The sequence below is a fragment of the Drosophila suzukii genome, chromosome X (genome assembly GCF_043229965.1).
Source record: "Drosophila suzukii chromosome X, CBGP_Dsuzu_IsoJpt1.0, whole genome shotgun sequence".
NCBI lineage: Eukaryota > Metazoa > Arthropoda > Insecta > Diptera > Drosophilidae > Drosophila > Drosophila suzukii.
Window position 1 is genome coordinate 19,060,405 of NC_092084.1, and position 24,017 is coordinate 19,084,421.

Below are 24,017 nucleotides of genomic sequence, written 5' to 3' on the forward strand. Positions count from 1 at the left end.
CTGCCCCCGCTTGAAGTACAGTAAAGCTTCGATAATGAAGCCTGGGTAGATTTGTAATATCTTTAATATTGTTTTTACATTTTGTATCTTGTATCTATGTACTGCAGTACAGTCAAGCTTGGATATTGCAGCATGGGTACATTTTTAATATTTTTTAAAATGTTCCCTTTTCTGTCTTGTTGTTATTTTTAACAAATGTAATTTTAACGTTTTTAATATTTTTCTTTTTTAAAGGTAGTTTTTGATAGGAAGAAAATTTGTAATTGTAGACCCTGATAGAATTTTTTTTTCAAATGTAGGTTAGTACAATTTTTTTACAATTTATGATGATGATCAACAAATGAATAAAGTGAAAGGTAGTTCTACCCTTAAATTTTCTCGTTCATATTCATTATTAACTATTGATATTTTGGTTACATTGTTGCTTAGTTAAGAAAAGCTAATATTTATTTTGGCTGCTGACATGGAATCCCCACTGTAGTTGGTCTTGCACATACAAATATGGTACTGTGTAGTCTATTTGTATGGCTCCCCTTTGACTTCTTTATGCCGCCTCGGATTCTGATTGTTGTTTGTTATTCAATGGAAAATTAGTTTGTTTGTCCGCCGTCTGTATTTGTATAAAATGTATTTGCTACTTGATATATGTATCAACAGGATACGGATACACTGGCCTAATGTGATTGCCCGTCGTAATTTTACGACCTTAAGTGAAAGTCAAAATCGAAACTGGACTCCAATTGAAATTAGCAACATCTGCTGTAGGACCTAATGTATTCTGTGCCAGCTGTGCTCCGAATCGAAGGATATTAGGGACCGAAAAAAGGTTTTGCCACCATCTGCTAGATGGAAATTATGGGGATAAAATCTAAGGGAACTATCAGGGTAATGGAAGCTGCAAAAGCGAATATTAAACATATATTTCACACCAAATGGCAAAAACACAGTTGCTGATTTAAGGGAGCCCCAGAAGACTTTTCAAAGCTGTTTTGCAGACTGTCATATTGCTTGTCCAGTAATAAAAACAGTTCAGCTTGTCGTAACAATAGGAAAAGCATAAGGAAAAGCAGTAAACAGCTCTTTCCGTTCTGACAAATCAAGTACTGAAAGAAACTTTTTAGTAGAAATAAGACTGCTTAGAAACTGAACTCATCAAGATAAGAGATATAAGATACTTTCGTATGCACTTTGTCAATATCGACGGGATATTGTTTACCCTTTCAAAAGGTAATCAATTTATAAATATAGTGTTACCAAGATAATTTCCTTTGCCTATGCAAACGATTAACAATATTGGTTAAGTTGTTTTTTTGTCGTAAGATACGTTCGATTTTATGAATGGCAACTGATTGATAAATTTATTTATCTTTTAACGATATCGACTAATTTGTTTATGATGTTTTATCTTATCTTGTTGTGAGGTAAATTCTGAGTAATAAGATGCAATATTGATGTAATTCTTGTTCGATTTTGGATCTACATTTATAGTAAATATTTAATTCAATTTTTAGAGCTATATAATATTTTGTAAACATATTTAATTAGCATAATATATTATATATTTTAAAGGAACAATAGTTTCAAAATTTCTACCGATAGATTGACATTGCTGATAATATTTGTTCTCCCTGTAAGATGGGGGTAGATCCGCATTCCGGAACGGGAAGCTATTCCATCTCAACACTTCATCGGGCTGTCGGATGGCAGTGGATTTCTGGGATGCCAGTAACCGACCTTTGGGCAATCAATTAAGTTCTGCGGCACGCAATCTCCTCGAGTGTTGACTGTTTGCCTGTTTACTGACCAACTGACCAGTCGACATCCAAACGAGCTGCCTCATTAGAGCTGGAAGAGGAGAACTCCTGCATTCCAATTCACCGGGATGAGAATGGGAATGGGTAAGGGATTGGGCTTGGGCTTGGGAGTGGGCATGGAAATCGCATTGGAGGTGTGGGTTGAATCTTGGGAAGCTTGTGCCCACGTTGCGGCTACGTGACAAACTTGGCATGTCAACGAGTCCCCCTGAATTTTGTAAGCCACTGCCACTGGGCCAGCGATTTAATAGAATTTAAGCAGCATTTAGGCGACGCGATGAAGAATGAGTTGTTAGGGGCAACGGGTAATAAGTGGGGGCCAGAGACCTTTGCCACATAAATCTGTCAGGCCGAGAGCAATTCTCATAAAATAATAATGGCAACAGCGAAAACGAGAACAAGTTCACAGAGCAAAAAATTTGAGTGACTTACCTTTAAAGGAGTTGAAAAACTATTGGGTTTTGAAATCAATTGAAAAGGGGTCTAAAAGTATGCTACAAAAAAATTTGGCTTACCTTTTTTAATGCATACTTTTAGACACCGACATATACACATTTTTGTGATTTTTATGATTCAACTTTATTATTATAAAAAATTGCCTTTTTGATATAAGCACCAAATATTTCTGTATTTTCGAAAAATATGTAATATATGGCATCCAAAACACCTGATAAAAATAAACAGAACATGGATTTGTGCTGTTCAACAGCCCAAAATTAATTGTAAATTTATTTTTTATGTTGGTATTTAATATTAATAATTTTTAAGAACCTTAATAATATTAGTTTGTAATTTCTATATTTTTGGATACATTTTTTTAATAACTCTTCTTGAGCTTGGCAGATTTTTCTCTCCGTGCAGCAAAGGCGGGCAGGTAAATGCTGCAGCGATAAAAACGCGATAAAGTCATTCAAAGTGTTTAACCGGCGGTGGGGATATGTGGAGATCATCTCGAGAGCTGGGTGGTTGGGTTGGGTGTATGGGCGGTACGAACCGGGGCAAACAAAGTAAAAATTTTCCACATTTGCTGGCCCGAAAACGAGAAACAAAAAACCGCCTCTCTTACACATATTTTTTTTTCTGGCTGTCTCTGTTTTATTTTGTTTGCTCTACAGTGTCATAAATTTGTTGATGTTTGCCTAACACTGAGAGGGGAAAGGGGAGTAAAGGGCGTTGGGCGTTGTACGAAGGGGGAGGAATATAGGTGAGATGAGGGGGACAAGGTCACAGTCACAGTCAGAGTCACAATTTTATTGCGCCTTGTCAAATGGAGTTGAAAATTGAAAAATGGGCAATCACATTCAGTGAATGCATTTTGAAATGAGTGCATGATGCAGGTGGCAGTGTCTGGGATTACGAAGGGGTTCCCCTCGAAACGACTGGCAAATGAACAATGAACTCTGACAGGTGGCGACACGTGTTGGCGCAGCATTATCTCATTATCTCATCAGGCGGACAGGTGATTCCAGGTAATTCAGTAATGCAGCCATGCAACTGTCTCGATTTCGGACATAATCCCAGCTGCACAAATAAAAACAGATGTAAATTTATAGGTATACTTATTTACACAACTTATTTCACACTCCAGTGAGACGGCATTAAATGGGTTGCATTGGTAATGCAGACAGGAAATAATATTCGCAAATTATTAGCATATTCTTGCTGCATTCCATGTAACTTAAAGGGGGTCTATCAGTTTTTAACATGATATTTGAATTAGGATAACATGTGTATAAAGATATTTTGTTAAGATATATATACTGCTGGATTTTCTTTATCATATTACTTAATCTAACTTTGTTCTGAATCTGTGAATTCAATTAATAGTTTTTCAAGGAGACCAGCATAAGTATATGACTCATAGAGATGTCTGCTTGGATTAAACAAGTATCCCTCTTATTTCCCTTTTCTATTCTCTATTCTCTCTTCTCTTTTCTCTTTTCTCCTTCAGTGAGCCAGCGACAATTGCTGCAATCCCAAGCAATTCAAATATTTGGCAAGCTTTGACGGTACTTTCATTATCAGACATCGTCTTGCACCAACACAAAGACAGATAAATTTCACTACATTTCTGTGGGTGCTTTAAGGCACTGGGAAAGCAAATTTAAGATGAAAATATATACTCAAAATGTAGAATTTAAAATGGAGCTTACTTTCTAGGCTTTAATGCAAGCTGCGCTATAACTGGTTGGGAATTATAAGCTTTAAACTTCGGAAAGCTGATTAGGATCTTTAAAAAGCAATGCTAAGGCCCTCAATAAATTTAAAAAATAATAAAAAAGTGTTTAACTGGACTGATGATCAGTAAAAATATATTTAAATATTAAGGATCTTCAAAATAAAATTTAAATTTTAAAAAATTTAACAATTTTTTTTTTAACTTAGTGCTGTAATGTGGTTTAACCCTTAAGTGCTTTTTTCGACATTTTCCTTTCCCATTTTGAGATATTTTCTTAGTATCTTTTCTTGTTTATTGTGTAGCTGTTTGAGAGTGTATTTTTTTATTTTTGTGTCGGAATCTGTCACAGCAGCCAGCTTGAAGTGAAGATCTTATCGCTTATCTGGCCACCGTCAACAATTCTCGTTTGTTCGTCAATTTGTTTGTCTCCATGCCGGCCCTTTCTTTGCTTTGAGCCCCCCCCCTCTACTCTGTTTTGCCCTTCTTTTTTTCAGCTTGCCTTGTCATACATTTTTTTTCTTTCGTTTTTTGGCCATGGCGCTGATAAGACTGCCAACACTGTCACCACTTTTGTCAGACGCCTTGAAGAGACGTCATCAGGTGGACAAACGGAGTGATGCTGGGATCAAACACACACAGATGTGGGGCCAGATATAAGGCCAGCCATGGATTATTCCAAAGCGAAGCAGAAAAATCCAGATGGCAGCAGTTCATTTCCATCGTCATTCTCACATAAATGTTTTATCCTATTGACGCACAACGTGGCGTATGCTTGATTTTGAACCACAAGAGGCTGCAAATTCCAGATAGCATTTTAACTTCAATCTTATTCAGACAGATCTTCGTAATACTCTTTGTTTTTTAGGTCATAATCCTTTTCTGACTATCTCCAAAAATTCTTAGAGCAGCTTTTAAAGCACCAAACAATGCTTTTCAAAAGGTAATTCTCATTTAATAGTACATCCTATTAATAATGAGGCACCTTGATTTTCATCTTTCGCCTCGGATTGCTCATAATTTAATTTAGTTCATAATCCTTTTCTGAGTATCTCCAAAAGTTCCTAGAGCAGCTCTTAAATCACCAAACAATGGATTTCAAAAGGGAACTCTCATTTAATAGTGTGTTCTATTAATAATGAGGCACCTTGATTTTCAGGATTAAGTTGCATTAGCTAGTGGCTCTAAACGTGCCAACAAGGGATGCCCTAACAATGCAGACAACACTTCATCTGCCACCTTCGGCTTCCATTTCATCATTATCTGACTGACGCACAACATGGCGTATGCGTATTATTGGTCCATAAACCAACAATGGGAATATTCGAGAACAATCAAAATGGCACCTAATCCGGTACATCATAACGTTCATTTTCGGTACTCGGTTTCCATTTCCAACTTGACTGACGTACAATGCGGCGTATACTTGATATTCTAGGTAGCCAGGGGCTATGACAATCGGGTAACGCGAATTTGAGTTTCCATTGAGTTTGCCAACAATGCATGCAGTTTTTGCCAAATTGGCTTTGAAATATCCAACGAAGGTTGAAAGTAGTTTCAGTTACCGGATTAAACAAGCAAATGAATACAATGGGAATTGAATTAAAATCAAACATGATGGAAAACAGGGTATTCTTGGGTATTCCGAAAAGATTGGATAGCTCTAGTTAATTTATAAACTTAAGTTTTACACACCAACAATAAATATTAAATAGTTTTTAGGAAGCTATGTTTTAATAGGTTGATTTATCACTTTAAACTACCCTGAGTGACCCCCTTTATAATCTAAGATTGGCACCACAATTAAACCTTGCATCACCTCCCATTGTGTCCCTTAGATTGCCTGTCAGTTGCTACGGGCTCCACATGAATGCATTTGCGTGTTTCTGTCGAGGGCTTTCCCCATGTCCCATGTCCCATTTCCCATTTTCCGTTTCCCATTTCCCATTTCGCCTGCGCCTGCCAAACATTTTCCGAGCCAGCAGCTCGTTATCTTCCCCCTTTATGCCCCCAAAACTCCTGGCCCTAAACAGCAAATGTCGTGCAATGTTCTGTTTTAATCAAAAGGAAATTCGAGCGCATCACACAAATAACAAATGCAAACACATGCATAAGTACGTATTTATTTGCATACCCATATGGCATTAAAGGAGCTCCCAGAATTCCCTTGGGAGTTGTGCTGCTTTTTTGGCCAGAAAAAGGGTCGCTAATTGAATGCTGCTCTCGCAACGCCATTTTGCACTTAAAATAATGGCCTGCGAAGGTGCCAAAAAAACGCTGTTTTTATTGCAAACTCCGAAAAGGGAATACCCTGGAGAGAAATGAATTCAAAAGTGTAAAATTTATGATTTTAAGGCCACATTTGTTAGGCGTATATTTTTTGTTGCCTACTTTTGGGCACTTAATCAAAGATTTATATGCTAATAACTTTTGTTTAAAAATTCCTAAAATTATTTGGAAAAAAGTATTTAAAATTTAAATATTTGAATTAGAAAATCTTTTTTAAAGAACTTACTAAGCTAGAAATCTTTTCTTGGTTATTGAAGCTTAAAAATGGTTGAAATCAGAGATTTTCCAATTCTGAGGTCCTTTTCTCACAGAATACTGCTGCATTTTCGTGGTCACATACACATTTTGCACATCAAAATTAATAGAAAATCCATCATTTCATTTTACTGGATTAAGCCTAGTTTTCACGTCAATCAAAAAGCCTACAAACTAAAATTTCTATACCAAAATGACAGGCGGAAAATTTGATGAACCAAAATTTGTGTGGAGAGTTTTGTTTCGTGGGCTTTTTGATTGAAGTGAGTACTGGATGTTGCACATATTTTAAATGAAAAATCTGCAAATGAATGCTAACTAATTACACCTATCATTAGTTTGTAAAATTTGAAATACTAGTTGTACCTTTTATTTGGCATTGGCATCGGATTTCTTTGTAATTTCGAAATTTGTAAAATATGCTCCGCTATTCAGAAGGGTATTTCAGGTGGTTGTAAACCATATATGAGCAGTCAAAAAATATTTCGCTGATGAGTGAGTGCCGCAACAAACTTGTCACTTGCAATGAGGGGCGGCATGATGCTAGTGGGCGTGGCAGTTGCAAAGTGCATTAAATATAAAATCAAAATGGACGTGAAGCTACAAAAAAAAGAATATCCCAACAATTTGATGACAAAATGCGATGCGAGGCGGGTATAAATTGAAGCAAGGAAGCTCGGGGAAAATCGCATAGGAAAATCGTTTGGCTTTTCAGGGGAAACTGCAGCGGAAAAGAGCCACGACTTTGAGTGCAGCGTAGCGTGAAACGGCGGAAGTGCTGTTGACTTTAGACGGAAACGCCATAATCTCATGCTGATGCCAACCCCATCAGCTGAGTGTACTATATATATCCTCCCCTTTTTCCAATACATACATACATATATATATGTAACGATATCTTTCTTATATACCATCTCCATCTTCAAGTAACGCTTCATTGGAACCAATTACGATTTGAACACTTTCCGTTGCATACTTTACGGGCACAAAAGAAAAGAACGACCTACGAGTTCTCATTTCCCGAGAAATCAGTCTCTTTTATTACCAAAGCCTTTCCTAAAAAGAATTCAATAAGAATTGTCTTTCTAGAAAAAATAAAGGTCATGAATAAAAATACTATTCATAGGTCATGTGCATTGAATTTTATATTGTATGATATATGGTCTAATTTATGTAAATATTTAAAAGAATACCTTTTAATTTGTTATACCATGAATTCTAAATCTATGTGCAGAAATTGAAATATCTTTGATAAATCAAAAGAGAAATGTATCTACTGAAAGCCAATGATTATCCCAGAGAATTCCACTCAGTTCTAGTACCTCTGATCCTATCTCAAATAGTTTTATCTTCCATAATTGCAACACTTAGCTATTCGTAATGCCCCAAGTACTTTATATGTGAGAAACGGAAAAATTTATTGGAATTTATACGTATGTACCTCGGGGACCTCGGCAATTCCGATTGAGAGCTCCCTTGAGTGCGCGATTTGTGATGGCTATAAGTACCCTCCTTCGATGAAGCAGGCTCGACATTGGGAGTGATGGTGATTGGGGCTACGAGGATTGCGAATGCGATGGCAGGCACTGTCTGACTCCGGAATGCCCCGACTCCGATCTGACTTCCTTGGCGCTGCTCATTATCCTTGGCAATGTCTTTTTAAATTGATTTTTATTTACCCCCCAGCTTATTGCAAACACACAAGCGTACAAGTAATTTTCGGTGTCTGTATCTCATCCTCAATGTGTGTGCGATAATTTCCCTGTTTTTATTTTATTTTATTTCAGCCTCGGGCTTTCGAAGGACAAGCACCAAGTTGTAGTGCCTAATAAATCTGGCTTACATTTGCTAAGGTATTGTAAGGTTTTATGATTAGGTACGAATATATTTTAAGAATATACAAGTATTGTTCAAATTACGGCACTACCCAAAAAAATGGGGAAATTGGCCAAAAATAAATTATCTTTAAAAGCCAGCTCCTCAATTTGAAGCCGCTAAAATAAAATATTTTGTACTGAAATCTGAATCTGATTTTTCGCCCATAAAACTCAGTATTTTAGCTGGCAAATTAAAAATAAAGCTCAGAATGAGGAATGTCATATTTCGTTGAGCTCATTGTTTAATTTCCAATCCACTGGCATTCAAACCTGAAAAATTTAAATTTTTGCCATTTTTCAAAAAAAATTGTGATGCAACCCCTACAAAAAATGAAAAAAATTGGTAAAAAAAATTAATTTTCCTAAAAATGTCAGGATCGTTAGCATATTAAGCAAGCTCCTCAAAACAGTCGGTCTTTTAGCTGTACGCCTTGATTTGGCTAAACTACGAAGGAAAAACCGAAAAAAAATTTCGCATTTTTGACAAAAATCGGAATCTCCATCTTCACAAAAATGTTAACCCTATTTTTTGCCATAAAAACTCAGTTTTTTGGCTGCTAAAAAGAAAATTTACGTCAGATCGGGGAATGTCATACCTCGCTGAGCTCGTTGCTTAATTTCCAATCCATTGGCATTCAAACCTGAAAAATGTAACTTTTCGATTTTTTCTCAAAAAAAACGGGTGCATCGTTTTACAAAAAATGCGAAATTTGGTCAAAAAATAAATTTTGCTTAATGTGATTGGGATCGTTAGCATTGGTAGCAAGCTGTTCAAAACAGTCGGTCTTATAGCTGTACGCCTTGATTTGACTAAGCTACAGTTAAAAAACTTGAGAGAAAAATCGTATTTTTGACTAATCTGAATCTCGTATTTTTTACCAACATCGGAATCCCATTTTTCGCCATAAAAATTCACTTTTTTGGACGCTATGAAGAAAATAAACATTAGAACGAGGAGTGTCATAGCTCGTTGAGCTCGTTGTTTAATTTCCAATCCATTGGCATTCAAACCTGGAAAATTATTTTTGCCATTTTTGATGAACCCCCCCCTACAAAAAATGCGAAAATTGGTCAAAAAATAAATTGTTTTGAAAATGGTGGGGATCGTTAGCATAGGAAGCCAGTTGTTCAAAACAGTCGGTCTTTTAGCTGTACGCCTTGATTTGGACAAACCACAACTGAAAAACCGCGAAAAAATGAGTTTTTTTAACACCACTTTCCGCTCTGAAAATCATTGTTTTGGCTGTCATAATGCAAAATAAAGGTAAGATTGCGGAATGACATACCTTGTTGAGTTCGTTGCTTAATTTACAGGCTAAATTAGGATTGAAAAACCGCTAAAAAGATAGTATTTTTTACTTAATTTTGAGCTAAATGCGCTTTGTATTAAACACTGAATGACACGAAAGCCAAAGAAATGTTTAAAGTAATAACCAATTGGATTGGTATTACTATTTTCCAATTAATTGAGAAAAGTATCGTTGTATAGAAGAACCACTTAGAGCTTTGCACAACCTACGTTTTTCCACTGTTTATTGACTTGGAGGCGAAAGACGAAAGGCCAAAGTTGACGGGGGAAAGGGTACCTCCCCCCTTTTTGGGGTGGCGCCTCTGATGTTGCGGAGGCCCTTTCATTTGGCATTCAGGGGGGTTCCCCCGCGCAATTGTTGCCAACGGATTTTGGGCTTAAACGCGAGTGCCTCCCTATATCACTTATATATACCATATGCCATATGCCATATGTGTGTTTTGTTTGCGCCATGTATGTATATGGCTTGATTATATTTCATTTTATGCATTATACATGCCATTCGCATTCGCATTCGCATTCGCATGTCTCCTCTCATCTTTTTCGTACATCTTTCGTTTTGTCCTTGTTTAGGCCGCTTTGTTATAATCGCATTTTCAGTTATTGTTACCCACCCCCTCCCCGAACCACCCACCGCCACATCCTTGGAATGTCCTTTGTGCATTTCGAATGCGGGCAAACGGAAAATCTTGCGAGGTCCAGGTTTTCAGGCTCAAAACCTACTCATGCATATTTCAGTTGGCCATCCAACCGACCACGCAACGCCTCCACTTTCTTTCCATGTGTATAAATAATGCACTGGAAAAAAATGTTGATCCTTAACTGGGTTTTTTTTAGGGATCTTAAGTTATTTTTTCATCAATTGTTTCGGTTTTAAGGCTATTCATTTTTAATAAAGCGAAGTTATTGATAATATTCCAAGATTCGAATATTATTAATCTTTGGCAATAGGTACTTCAAAGGTATTTGAAGCACAAAAAATCAATTTATTTGTGGGTCTATTGGGTGCTGGATTGATGCGAATCATATTTTTTATTCGATTTTGTACATCATTCAACTCATCCTGTAAAAATGTTTTGAAAAGCAAATTGATTTGAACACTGGTGATTAATATAATAATGTTTTACAAGCAAACATTTCAAAGGGTGGGACATCTATTAGCAATCATTACCAATATTTACGTATTAAATTATGATTCAGGTCTAGACAACATAATCGAAATATACACTTGCTAATTAGGACAACAGATTTTATGGTTTTAAAACTAACAAATAATTAAATTTCTGTTTTTTGCTATTATTCCAACAAAATTAAGAACCAAAGCTTAAAGAATATATGCTTAAAACATTTTTAATTAATTATAATTATTATTATTAAACAGAAATATGTGAAAGGTCCGTTTTTTATGCAAGGCACCTCTTATAAAATTGAGCTCTGCTATTATTGTTGAAGACTCTTGACCCTTCATATTTTCCATACCTTCTTAAAGTTGTGAGTGTTTAAATTGTGAATATTTTTGCTGTTTTATTGCTATACCAACTCATAATAACTCATAATAGTACTTCAGTTGGTAAATCAGCTTTTCACGAAATTCAGGTAGCAACAAGGAAGAACGCTATAGTCGAGTACCTCGACTATCAGATACCCGTTACTCAAAGGGAAATGGAGATATGCAAGCAGCAAAGCGAGATTAAAATGCGCCACCTACCGGCGGTAGACAGATTTAAGCGTTATGGACGTTAGAGTGGGCGTGGCAAATTTATTTTTCGGTCAATCGATAGGTATTGACGACACCAATACATTTCAGTTAAAATTTTTTATCTAGCATGCAAATTGTGGGCGTCACAGGTTTTCGCGGTTTTTGGGCGTTTAAGTGGGCGTTGCAAACTTTTTTTTAGGTCAATCGATAGGTATCTAGCATCAAAACTGTAGGAGTTACAGTTTTGGGCGGTTTGTGGGCGTTAGAGTTAGTTAGAGTGGGCGTGGCAGTCTACTGAAACAAATTTGCGCTGCGTAAGAAGCTCAGGAATCTGTACGCCAAATCTCAATAGCCTAGCTCTCATAGTTTCCGAGATCTCAGCGTTCATCCGGACAGACAGACGGACAGACGGACATGGCTAGATCGACTCGGCTAGTGATCCTGATCAAGAATATATATACTTTATGGGGTCGGAAACGCTTCCTTCTGCCTGTTACATACTTTCCGACGAATCTAGTATACCATTTTACTCTACGAGTAACGGGTATAATTAAACTAGGTTAATTGCTAATTGTACGAAAAATCTGTCTGCCAATGTATTTTGGTTTTTTGTATTCTCTAAGGAATAAATATATGAATAAAATATAAAACCGGGTTCCCTAAACAAAAATAACTAACTAATATTTATACTTTAATATTTCGTTTTTAAAGTTAACAAGCAATTATTCCATTTATAACCCCTTCCAAATAATAATTAAACTAAAATATTATGCTCATACTGCATCCAAGAGAAATGCTTTGGTTAGGTTTATTTCATTCCGATTTGTTCTTCTACCGTCCGCAAGTGAAGAGGACCGTCAACTTCAACATCATAAACTAGAAACTTGAAACATTTGTAGTTAGAAAAACAAGCGAAAGAAATCGGTCACTTTTTTCTTGCACATGGGACAGATGTTGAAGGGCTGCAGAAAATAGATCAGGCACTCCTCGCAAAAGATGTGGCCACACTGGGTGGTCACCGGGTCCTTGAGCGGTTCGAGACAGACAGGACACATGTATAGATGACGGTTCTGCTCGGCCAGTTGCCTGATGGCTGGGTCAATCTCCACGGTCAAGTCAATGATCGCCCTGGGCTTCATTCCGTCGGCTGCTCGACGTGTTCCCTCCGTTTTAATGGGCTTCCAGCTTTTGTAGGCTCGCATCGATGGTAACATTTCTCTTTACGTTTATTATTAGTAACTGCTTTGTAGACTAAAACACGCTGTTCGTATATGAACGTATAGTTCGGAAGTAGAACTCAGGGGTAACTCAAAGTTGAAAGTATTCTGTTCGATTTTAAATACCTGACATTTCAAAACGGCCAACCATGTTTTTTGCTTATTTTTAATGTGCACTAGATTTTTAAAGATTTATCCTCATACCTATTTCGACAATATTACCACTCTTTTACCAAATATCCACTTAAGAGAGGTCACACTATAACTATTGTATCTTGCAGACGGAAGACACGATTTACATTAATCTTCTGTCTTCACATGTAGGATTATAATAAAAACAAGGAAGAACGCTATAGTCGAGTACCTCGACTATCAGATACCCGTTACTCAGCTGAATAGAGGTATGCAAGTAGCATAGCGAGATTAAAATGCGCCACCTACCGGCGGTATACAGATTTAAGCGTTATGGGCGTTAGAGTGTTCGTGGCAAATTTTTTTTTGGACCAATCGATAGGTATTGACGAGACCAATACATTTCAGTTAAAATTTTTTTTTTATCTAGCATGAAAGTTGTGGGCGTCACAGGTTTTCGCGGTTTGTGGGCGTTAAACTTTTTTTTGGGTCAATCGATAGGTATTGATGAGAACAATACATTTAAGTTAAAATTTTCTATCTAGCATCAAAACTGTAGGAGCCACAGTTTTGGGCGGTTTGTGGGCGTTAGAGTGGGCGTGTCACTGTACTGAAACAAACTTGCGCTGCGCAGGAATCTCAGGAATCTGCGTGCCTAATCCCAGTATTGTAACTCTCATAGTTTCCGAGATCTCAGCGTTCATACGGACAGACAGACGGACAGACGGACATGGCTAGATCGACTCGGCTAGTGATCCTGATCAAGAATATTTATACTTTATGGGGTCGGAAACGCTTCCTAATGCCTGTTACATACTTTCCGACGAATCTAGTATACCCTTTTACTCTACGAGTAACGGGTATAAAAAGAAGCCAGTATTTCAAGTATTGCAATTATTTCCTAATGCATATGTAAACTGGTATGATTTAAAATTGTCCATCTGTGATGAAGTCGAGAACTTCTTTCATTGCGTTAAGAGGCTTTAAAACTTGTTTTTCTCCATATTGAGACCATATTGTATAACTTTTGCAATATCAGGACTAATTGCAAAATAAACTACCACTTTGATTGAGCATTTCCTTTGGTGTGTTAAAGTGAATGACCAAAATCAAATGGTTGTGGCATTAAAAAGGAGCCGCTTTTCCCTTGGTCTACCAAGTGAAAGTTTAATGCATTTGCTTTGATTGCATTTTGGCGACGCCATTATGCCAAATATCCCATCGCCCTTTTACCCGGGGGAAGGATATATAAGTATATATACACGATATATATACCCTGAACACTTGGCCGTTTTTGGTTTCCAGCTTCATGTGTATTCATTAAAAATTTAAGGGCTTATTTACACTTTGGGGTTCGTTCGTTTTTTTTTTGGGATGCAGCGTGGCAAATGTGGGCGTTGGTGGGCGTGGCTGGGCGGGCGGCAAGGACAACAAGTGCAGTCACTTCAGCCACATGGAAAACCGCACCGCAACCAAGGACCCCCCTCTCCACAGGCCACGCCCCACTTGGCCAACGCCCTGTTTTGACAGTTAATCATATTTTGGATGCCCGTACTCCTGAATTGGGGGAACATGGAGCATGGAGCATGGAGCATGGAGCATGGAGCATGGAACATGGCCATGACACCATCACCCATACCCATACCCATTGTCCACTTCCAACTCCCCACTTTCCCACTGGGCTTGGGCAATTGCATTACTTTGTTGGCCACTCGTTGTTGGCTCTCCAGTTTTTTGTGTCCTCCAGTGGGGGTCGGTAAGGGGTTAAGGGGCTTTGCAGGGGGTGAGGGCCAGAGGAATAACTGCAAAGAGCTCTTGAAGCGACTAACCACTGGACGAGAGGGTCCTTCCATAAAGTAACCGCAACCCAATCGATCCGGCCAAATTGACCATCATCGTTTATTCAATTTGAATATTTCTGCCCTAGCATTTAAATGCAACGGAAATTCTTATAGATTTCCCACTGACTTCATTTGATTTTATACAAAAACAGGGTTACTTATCAAAAAAAATTATAATTTTTGAAACCATTTGTTCCACAATCTTAAAAATTATACATTTCAAGATTATAATATTTGTACACACAGTATTTTCGGTTGCTATCTTTTATCTTTTTTTAAGAGAGATAACAAAATGTTAAGTATGCAATAAAAATGTGACATTATTCAAGCGTAAAAATAAAATCGTTTAAGTAAATATCCATTAATTTTGTGAATATCAAATTGTTATGTTTTTCTGTCTTCTATTTTTATTGAACTAGAATTAAAATAATATATCTTATTATAAATATTTATTTTATGTCGTGTTTCTCTTCACATAGAGAAATATTCAAATACATTGTTCTTGAATTGAGAACATTCGTTCTTAAAAATGAAGAAAAAAGTTAAATTGAGTTTATTTAACAACTTATTGATAAGAATACACAACTGACTGGACCAATGGTTTATTTGTTAAAATATACAATGTAAATTCCGCCAATTTAACTTGATTCGAGCAAAATGAAAATATTTTCATCTTAAAAAATTTTGTTCTTATTTTAAGAACTTTTTTAACTCAGATGAGAACATCGGAATTTTCTCTGTGTTGCTATATTTATAAGATCTTAAATTATCTTAGAACTTCAAAGAACATAGTTATAAATCTAATACATTTTTTTCTACCAATTCCTAACTTTTGTTGTCTTATAAATAAAAACGTGATGGAAAACCCCTGTCTGTGGCATATTTTATTCGCCATTCATCAACACCTTTCTGCGAGTTAAGAAACGGGCCTTTTTTATCCACCTGCAAAACAGATCGATTTATCGATGGTAACTTCCTAGGCGGATCCGCTCTTTGCCCACCAAACAACGCCCCTGGAACCCCCCTTTAGAACCCCTTTCGAAGCCCCCGTAAATTTATCAGTTTGCTGATAACTCGCAGCCATGTTGCTGCTACTTGGCTTTTGCCTTTTGGGTCTGCCTTTGGCTTTTCTGCTAATTAATATTCAAAAACTTCTTAACAGTTTGCCGCTTTTGTTGTCGTTCGCTGGGAATTGATGCGGCTGCCAAGAGAGTTTAATTAAACAAATATTTGGAATTTGATTTGCAGCCAACAGAATCGTGTATATATACGTAAATATATTTGGTAGTAGAGTTGGCCAAGGCAGAATTCCAATTTCCTGTCCCCGATTGCCGAATGCATTATGCAAGCCACTGGTCTCAGTTCACAAAGGTTGTCACTGCTGGGTCCCCAAATCGAATGTAAATAGAAAGCCAATCAAAGGAATACAGCAACTTAATTGCCAGATTAAGTACAGGACTACATGTATTCATGAGTTGCAGGGATGTGTAAGTCCCTCTGAAAGTCCTCGAATGACCGGGTGCACCCAGGCCACAGATAATATTCTTAAGTTATCAGCTTTTGTCAGCGTTTCGGCATTTTATCATATCTTTGTATCTCTTATCTGTCACATATCTACAATATCATGAGTTGTCATAAACATCTTGAAAGGCTTCACAGAATGAGCACACAAATATTTGGGTTTTTCTCTTAAAGTAGTCACTACTTATATATTAAAATTAATACTTTAAATAATAAACAGGACTTGTACTGAAACGATTTAAATTGAATTATATCAATTTCGTAAATGTGCTAATTTATAAGTATATATTGCGAATTAAATAAACTTGACATTGAACTCAAGATCACAAAAATGTTGTATAAGCAAATCTTGCATTGCTTTGTACACAAACTTAACTGATTTAAAGCAGACACGATAATATGTCTTAGAGACCTTCCAGATTCCATGGCAGTCTAGTATTTTTAATGAAAAAATCAACAAGTTAAGGTACACAAAATAAAAATGGTAATATTATGTTATCTGAAGTAACTTGATGATGGATTAAGAGTTATATTTAATATATTATATCTAATTTCGAGCTATTCGAAGTTTTTGTGAGACCATAATTAATCTAAGATCGCTGGAAATGGGTATAAAGAAAATGATTTTACATATAATGCCAGAACTGGTAATAAATCTGCATAGTTCTTAGCTTGGTCTGAATTATTGAATTTTTTATAGGTGATATTTTCAATATTATATCTAATATCGAGCTATTTTTATTGATTCTAGTTGTTTATAGGATCATAATTAATTTAAGATACAATCCCACAACTGTTAATAAGTCAGCATAGTTCCTAACTTGGTCTGAATTATGGATCTATTTTTGGGACTTACATTTCTTGCCTATTTTTCTCTGTGTAAATGAATGAATGGAGGTGCGGAAGAGTGAGTGTGTAATGGGTGCACTCGCCGAAGAAGTTCAAGGCGATTTCCCTGGCAGTTCATAGCCAAGAATTGTGTCTGGTGGCGATTCTTATCTTATCGCGAAACTGCCGGAATAACCGAGCGCTATTTATATTATTATTATATTTTTCTTTTTTATATTTAACAGGCTACAAAATTTCTCGAGAGGGGGGCTGGTTGGCCTATGAAAATGACCTCATAGATATGGATAGGCAGCGATTGTCGGGGGTCCTTGGCCACTTGAAATTTAAACCCGACAGCCCAGCGACTGATCTCGAGTAGATCCACTATCTATATCATTTTTTTTCCACTCTCTCTGGCTCTCTCTCTGTTTCTGGCCCGATTCTACTGATTCTCCTGGCTCTACCAATTCTCCGCTCACCTGGCCTTATCAGGTAGACGATAAGCTGCCTGGTTTTTGCATTCTCCAAACGCTTCTGCCTCTGTCAGCTGTTTGCTATTTGCTATTTGCCGTTTGCCGCTGGCGATCGACGGCGAGACAATCGACGGACCGAAAAAAAAATTCAAATCAGTTCAGTTCCCAGCGCCGCGTCAACGGAATTCGTTGAACCGAACCGCCGCCGCCGCCTTTTGTTTCGCATTCAAATCAAATCAAATCGAAACGAAACGAATCGAATTGAATCGAATCCTAATCAAATCGAATAACGTACGAATAACGAGAGACGCAAATTTCCAATTGCCAATTGGTGAAATATAACAAGAACAACAAAAAAACGGCTACAAAATGCTCCATCTTTAAGTGAATTTTATTTTTTGCCATTTTGTCGTCTGTCGCGCATTTGCCGACCATAAATATATGTGAAATGTTTTTCTCACGTTCAAGGAATTTCTCTGGATTGATTTTCGGTAGGTGCAGCTGTGAAAAGCCAAGGAAAACCGCAAAAAAAATGTTCTGAGTAATTATTAAGAGCAGGCCATGGGTCAGTTAGCAATTTGCCAAATGAAATATTTGCCTTCGTTTTTGGGCTTTGCTTTTGGGCCTGGCCAAACAAAACAAAACAAAGAAAAAAAAAAGGATTCCGCTGGCAAAAAGAAATACCAATTTGCCCACAGATTTGGTTTACTTTATCCCAAAAGTCGATGGTTTTGCAAGGAAAAGGGTGAACGAAAGTTGAGTCCTAGGCATTTGTATCTTGTATCTTGTATCTTGTATCTCAGCCCCACCCGAGTGAGGAAAACTTTTTGGAACCTTAAGCATACCCTTTAGTTAAGCATTCTAAATTAAAATAGAATTAAAGCTAAAAATTAGTTTAGTATTTTAACAAAAGAAAATATTTAAACTTGGGTTTATTTATTAATTTTAGAATTTTATTTATTTATTTTTAAATAGCTTCCATTTTATTTGGTTTGCTTTTAAATGATTTAAGACAATCCAGCTGATAGTTTAGTTTGAAATTTTAAGAGTTCCACGAAAAATAAAACAGCCACCAACATTTTAAAATGCTTAAAATAAAATAGCGTAATAAATTACTTAAATGATTGATTGGGTTAGGGCACTTTTAGCTTCGTTTCTCTCGAATATTTCTCCCTACTTCATTTTTTTTATTTCACCGTCTTCTATTTTTAGCCCGACTTTTTAGCAGCTTCTTAATGAAAGACCAAATCGGTTTGCATGGGGGAATGCTTTTTATGATTAACTTAGCAACTTTGTCCGCGTGTCCGATTTCTGTGTGCGTTTCGCTCGAGTGCCGCCCACGGGTCGTATACGCGATTTTGATTGGGCGCCCTATGATATTGTTTTTCGATTTTGATTATGATACTGATGGTTTCGGTTTCGGCTGCACTTTGACTGCTACTTTCTTCATTCGCCTCCATCGATAAGATTGCCTGAAATCGAAGGCCGCCAGGCCCAGAAATCGCAAATCAGCTGGCAAATATCAGAAGTCACAAATCAGAAATCAGAAATTAAAGCCATTGTCGCGTGACTTGCGCCGCGGCAATTTTTGGTGATAATCAAAAATCAAAAAAAGAAAATATCACCGGCAAAGGAAATTAAAAAGCATTTAAATGAAATTTTTACAAGTGGCCATAAACCAAAGATTTTTATGGTTGTGCGCCAACAAAATGCAGCATTAAATTAGTTTATACATATGAATGTGTAACAGTTAAACATTAAATTCCTTTAATGAAATTGAAGACCACAAAGAGTCGAATATGTATACATTTTTTAACGATGCAGAAACGTCGAAAAAAATATATGGGCTTTAAATATGAATTTTCTGAATAACAGAAACCATTTGTGGTATAAATTCACCTGCAAAATATGTATAATATGTATTGTACGCACTTTATATTTCTTTTTTTAATATATCTACTTCAATATTTAAAAAAATAAATAAATTCTTGGTCTTCTGATAATTGAATATTAATTAAAAGTAAGAGACTTTTTGGATACAAACAAATATATGTGATATATTTATGATAGGTCTCACCTGCTTTTTTCCCAGTGTGCCTTTTTGTTTTCACACAACTAAAAGACGAAGCAGAGCAGAGCCATTGACCCATTTGCGAAATGGCAAAGATATAAGGCCCCTTGTTCGTGACCTTTGACCCCCACCCCCACCCACCATCCGCCATTCGCAACCACGCCCAATCACAATGACAGCCTCCATTTAATCCGGCGAGGGAACAAACCGAGAATAATCCACTAATCCCCGCATTTCAACCCCTTTGTTGTTATTAATTATGATTTTATTTTGATGTCACTTGCAAAGCTTCTACGTATTTGCGGTAATAGTGACAATAGATTTTTTCTATACTTTATGGAAACAAGAATTTTAAAATGTGTAAATGTCGAAATATATGCAATAAAGACCGTTTTCCTAATTAAATATTGAATATAAATGTATATTTAAGAATTTGAAAGAAAGTGTACATTTGGCTTTCCTTTGGTTCTGGTTTATTTGATTTAAGCCATACAATTTATTTCTGTTTATTATATTTTAAAATATTTTTAAATGTTGCCATTGTCATTACCATTTTTTTTTATTTTTTACTTTTAACATAAATAAAATCTTATAAAAAAGCGTTTTAAATAATAGAAGGAAGAAGGGAAAGGATTTTCTTTAGATTTTCGTGGTGTTAATTTATAAATGCCACATTCAAATTTGACAAAATTTTAAAAACTACCTTATTATATACATGTTTTTAATATAGTTATTGATTAGTTATTATTAATATAATTATTAATAATATGTTTCTTTTTATTTTCTTCCTGCAGTCGCGCCGACAGTCGGTGAGCTCCAGGGCGATGCCGCCGGGCGTTCTGGTGAATGATAGCCGGGCGAACTCCACCGATGACATCCAGATCGCCCTGGCCCCGCACATCCAGACCTACCTGAGTCAGACCGGCAGGAGGCACTCCTGCTGCAGCGTCATGTTGCCGGTGGCCTTCGAGAGGGCGGCGGCCAAGTCCTGGCTGGACCCCAAGTTCGACTCCCCGGTCCTCGAGGAGCAGTACCAGGCCAGCGTCTTTCCCCACGTCCGCATGCGGTACAGGTGAGATCGAACAGAAAAAACCCCATTACAAAGTATTTAGTAACTATATTCCTATTGAAAAATGCCAAAAATGTGTTGCCTAACGATACTATCTCTATAAAATAACCAAGCTTAATTTAATAAAAATCATTTGATTTCAAAAGGTAGATTATTTTTCAAAGGTTTTTTGGGGCTGTAACATGCCAAATTTATTTGATTAATTTTTATTAGCATTCTCACAAAAAAGACAAAATAGTTTTATTTGCAAAGAAAGGTCTTTTCTTTTATATGCTGACCATTATTTTTATCAATTTTAATTAGGTTTCCTCATTTCTATAATTTAACTTATTTTTTTAACTTATCTTAAATTTACAAATTTGTAAACAGAATAAAAAAGGGGTTCTGATCGTTTTTAGTATCTACATTCCTATTGAAAAATGCAAAAAATGTGTTGCCAAACGATACTATCTCTGTAAAACAGCCAAACATCATTTAATGAAAACCATTTGATTTCAAAAGGAAGATTATATCTCAAAGGTTTTTTGATGATGTAGCATGCCGAATTTATTTGATTGATTTTTATAAGCATTTTCATAGAAAATGCAAAATAGTTTTATTAACAAGAAAGGTCTTTCCTTTTATATGTTGACCATTATTTGTATGATTTTTAATTAGGTTTACTTATTCTATAATTGAACTTCATCATTTGATTTCAAAAGAAAGATTATTTGTCAAAGGTTTTTTGATGCTGTAAAATGCCAAGTTTATTTGATAAATTTTATTAGCATTTTCATAAAAAAGTCAAAATAGTTTTATTTGCAAGGAAAGGACATTTTTGGAAATAACCTTCAATTTACAAAATTGTAAACATAGTAAAAAAGAAAAATATTTGGTATTAATACACCCTCTCCTAAAGTGCGATTTTATTATTTAATTGATTGTTTACTTACAATATTTTTAACAGAGTACTAGTCTTTTCTTTGGAGTTCCTAAAATTGTATCCATTCTCTTTAATATATATTCCAATCATTTTACTTTAAGGTACCCCCATTCTTAAATTAGGATTTTATTTTGAAATTAGTCTTACAAAATTGTTAAGAGGATAAAAAATAGATTCTTTCTCCATAAAACATTTACAAATAATTGTATTGCTTGAAGAAATTTCTTTGCTCAAATGTTTGGAGTATTCTTTTGGTATAGGGAATCCCATTTCTAAACTGTGATTTCATTTTCCAATAAGGTTTTTTTTTTTTTATTCCTTTTTTTATTACCTTTTCTAAAATGCGTTTTTATGTTTTAAAATTAGTTTCTATTACACAACATCTTTACCATGGTAAAATTGAGGTTTATAGCGGAGTTCCTAAAACTTAATTCCTGAGGGGGGGGGTTGAAATGAAAATGAAATTAAAACAAAGTGGGGCCAGTGGGTGACCCTGTCCATCATCGTGGCTTCCACTTCCACTTCCACTCAGCTATGCAAATCGAGCTGCCAGCCAGCGCAATCAAATGAACAAATAGGCTAGCTCCACCAAGGGGATACAACTAGTTTAAAGCTCTTACCACACCATTTAATTTCCTTAACTTAACTGAATTTAATTCCGTTTTTCGTTCAGCAATTAATAAACATCTAATTACTACCTAACATTTGCCAGGAAATTCTGTGTGAAATGCAAAACCTTTGGTTGCACATTTGATTTTAAGGTGCCAGTAATTGGTGGCCTTTGATTAGACGAAAAATTGGATCCTTTTGGAAAGGAAATTTAGCAATTACCTGTAAATTTCTATTTTCTAGGAAAAGGTGTGGAAAACTTGCGGTTGATTTGGAATTAAGGTGTAAATTGATATTTCTTATGTCAAAGGAATCATTTAATCGAGTTAATTACTATTGCTACTGAAAATTAGTAAGATTCCTGTTTTAGTTCCATTTCTTATGTGACAAGTTGATGCCTTTTAATTTGTCTGTCTTGAGACAAATTGAAACTGATTTAAAGTTTGGATTTAATTTTATATTAGTTAGTTACATTGGGCTTTTAAAGAATTTAACAAAATTTTTCTGTTGAAGAATATTCGATGAAAACCATAATCATTTTAGATACGCAGTTAAATAATATTAATAAATTATTAAAAAAACCCTATGCATTTCCTCTCCACACACATAACCAATTAATATTTATTGTAATCGAAGCGCTTAAAAGTGTTGAGTTCGCTGACACCTGGCAAGGGTTCTATTTAGCCCGGAGACCTGACCCCCAGGGCCGACTCCCTTTCACCTTTCACCTGGTTAGATATCGCATATGTACACATGTACAAACAAGTCCAACTCTTGCACGTGCATGCAATCAACAGAGCATGGGTTTCTGTTTCTGGCGGGGATTAGGGGAGGGGGTTAGGGGTTCAGGGGTTCAGGGGTAAGGGGCAAGGGGTTAGGGGTTAGCAGGAGGTAAGCGAGGGCAAATTAGTTGGGGAACTGCGCAGGATGGCAAAATTGCCGCTATAAATGCTCCGTTGGCGTGTGCCCCCCAACGGGTCAATGGGTGTGGTGGCGTATCCGCGGCACAGGGGCTCTAGAAAAGTGGGTTGGGGGGGGTGGTTACATGCTGGTGGTTAGGGGTTAGGGGTCGACGCTGCAGGTCAATGCCATTTCGGGCCATTTGGCGGCCAATTGCAGCAGTTTCGCGTGCGGCACCAGAAAAAAGGCAGCCAAGCAATCGATTGGACTGCCAGTTCTGACAACTAGGAAATCGCCCAGACGAAGCCAGATAAAATATTTTTCAAATAGTTATAACAATCAAAAGTAATTGATAATAAGCTATTTTTAAGGTTAAAAAAAATTGGCCACAATTCCCAGTATTCAGGTATAAATAATAGGAAAAATGTCTTAGGGTTGGGTTTATGATTGGCACCTTAATGGTCTGTTTTTACTTTTTTAGAAACTGAATAAAAAATCAATAACATTCTTACATTTTAAAGAAATAAGGTTATTAGTGCCTTAACAAAATTCAAAGGTTTTTTGATGATGTAGCATGCCGAATTTATTTGATTGATTTTTATAAGCATTTTCATAGAAAATGCAAAATAGTTTTATTAACAAGAAAGGTCTTTCCTTTTATATGTTGACCATTATTTGTATGATTTTTAATTAGGTTTACTTATTCTATAATTGAACTTCATCATTTGATTTCAAAAGAAAGATTATTTGTCAAAGGTTTTTTGATGCTGTAAAATGCCAAGTTTATTTGATAAATTTTATTAGCATTTTCATAAAAAAGTCAAAATAGTTTTATTTGCAAGGAAAGGACATTTTTGGAAATAACCTTCAATTTACAAAATTGTAAACATAGTAAAAAAGAAAAATATTTGGTATTAATACACCCTCTCCTAAAGTGCGATTTTATTATTTAATTGATTGTTTACTTACAATATTTTTAACAGAGTACTAGTCTTTTCTTTGGAGTTCCTAAAAT

At 36.1% G+C, this 24,017-nt stretch overlaps 1 protein-coding gene across 1 annotated transcript in view; it reads left to right on the forward strand.

Moving 5' to 3' along the window:
* Ac13E (Adenylyl cyclase 13E) overlaps positions 1-24,017 on the forward strand; it is a 60,256-nt gene that overhangs the window by 25,484 nt on the left and 10,755 nt on the right. Inside the window, exon 3 of the mRNA XM_036821195.3 lies at positions 20,297-20,574. Coding sequence (XP_036677090.2) covers positions 20,297-20,574 — 278 coding nt within the window. The remainder of the gene's footprint in view (positions 1-20,296; positions 20,575-24,017) is intronic.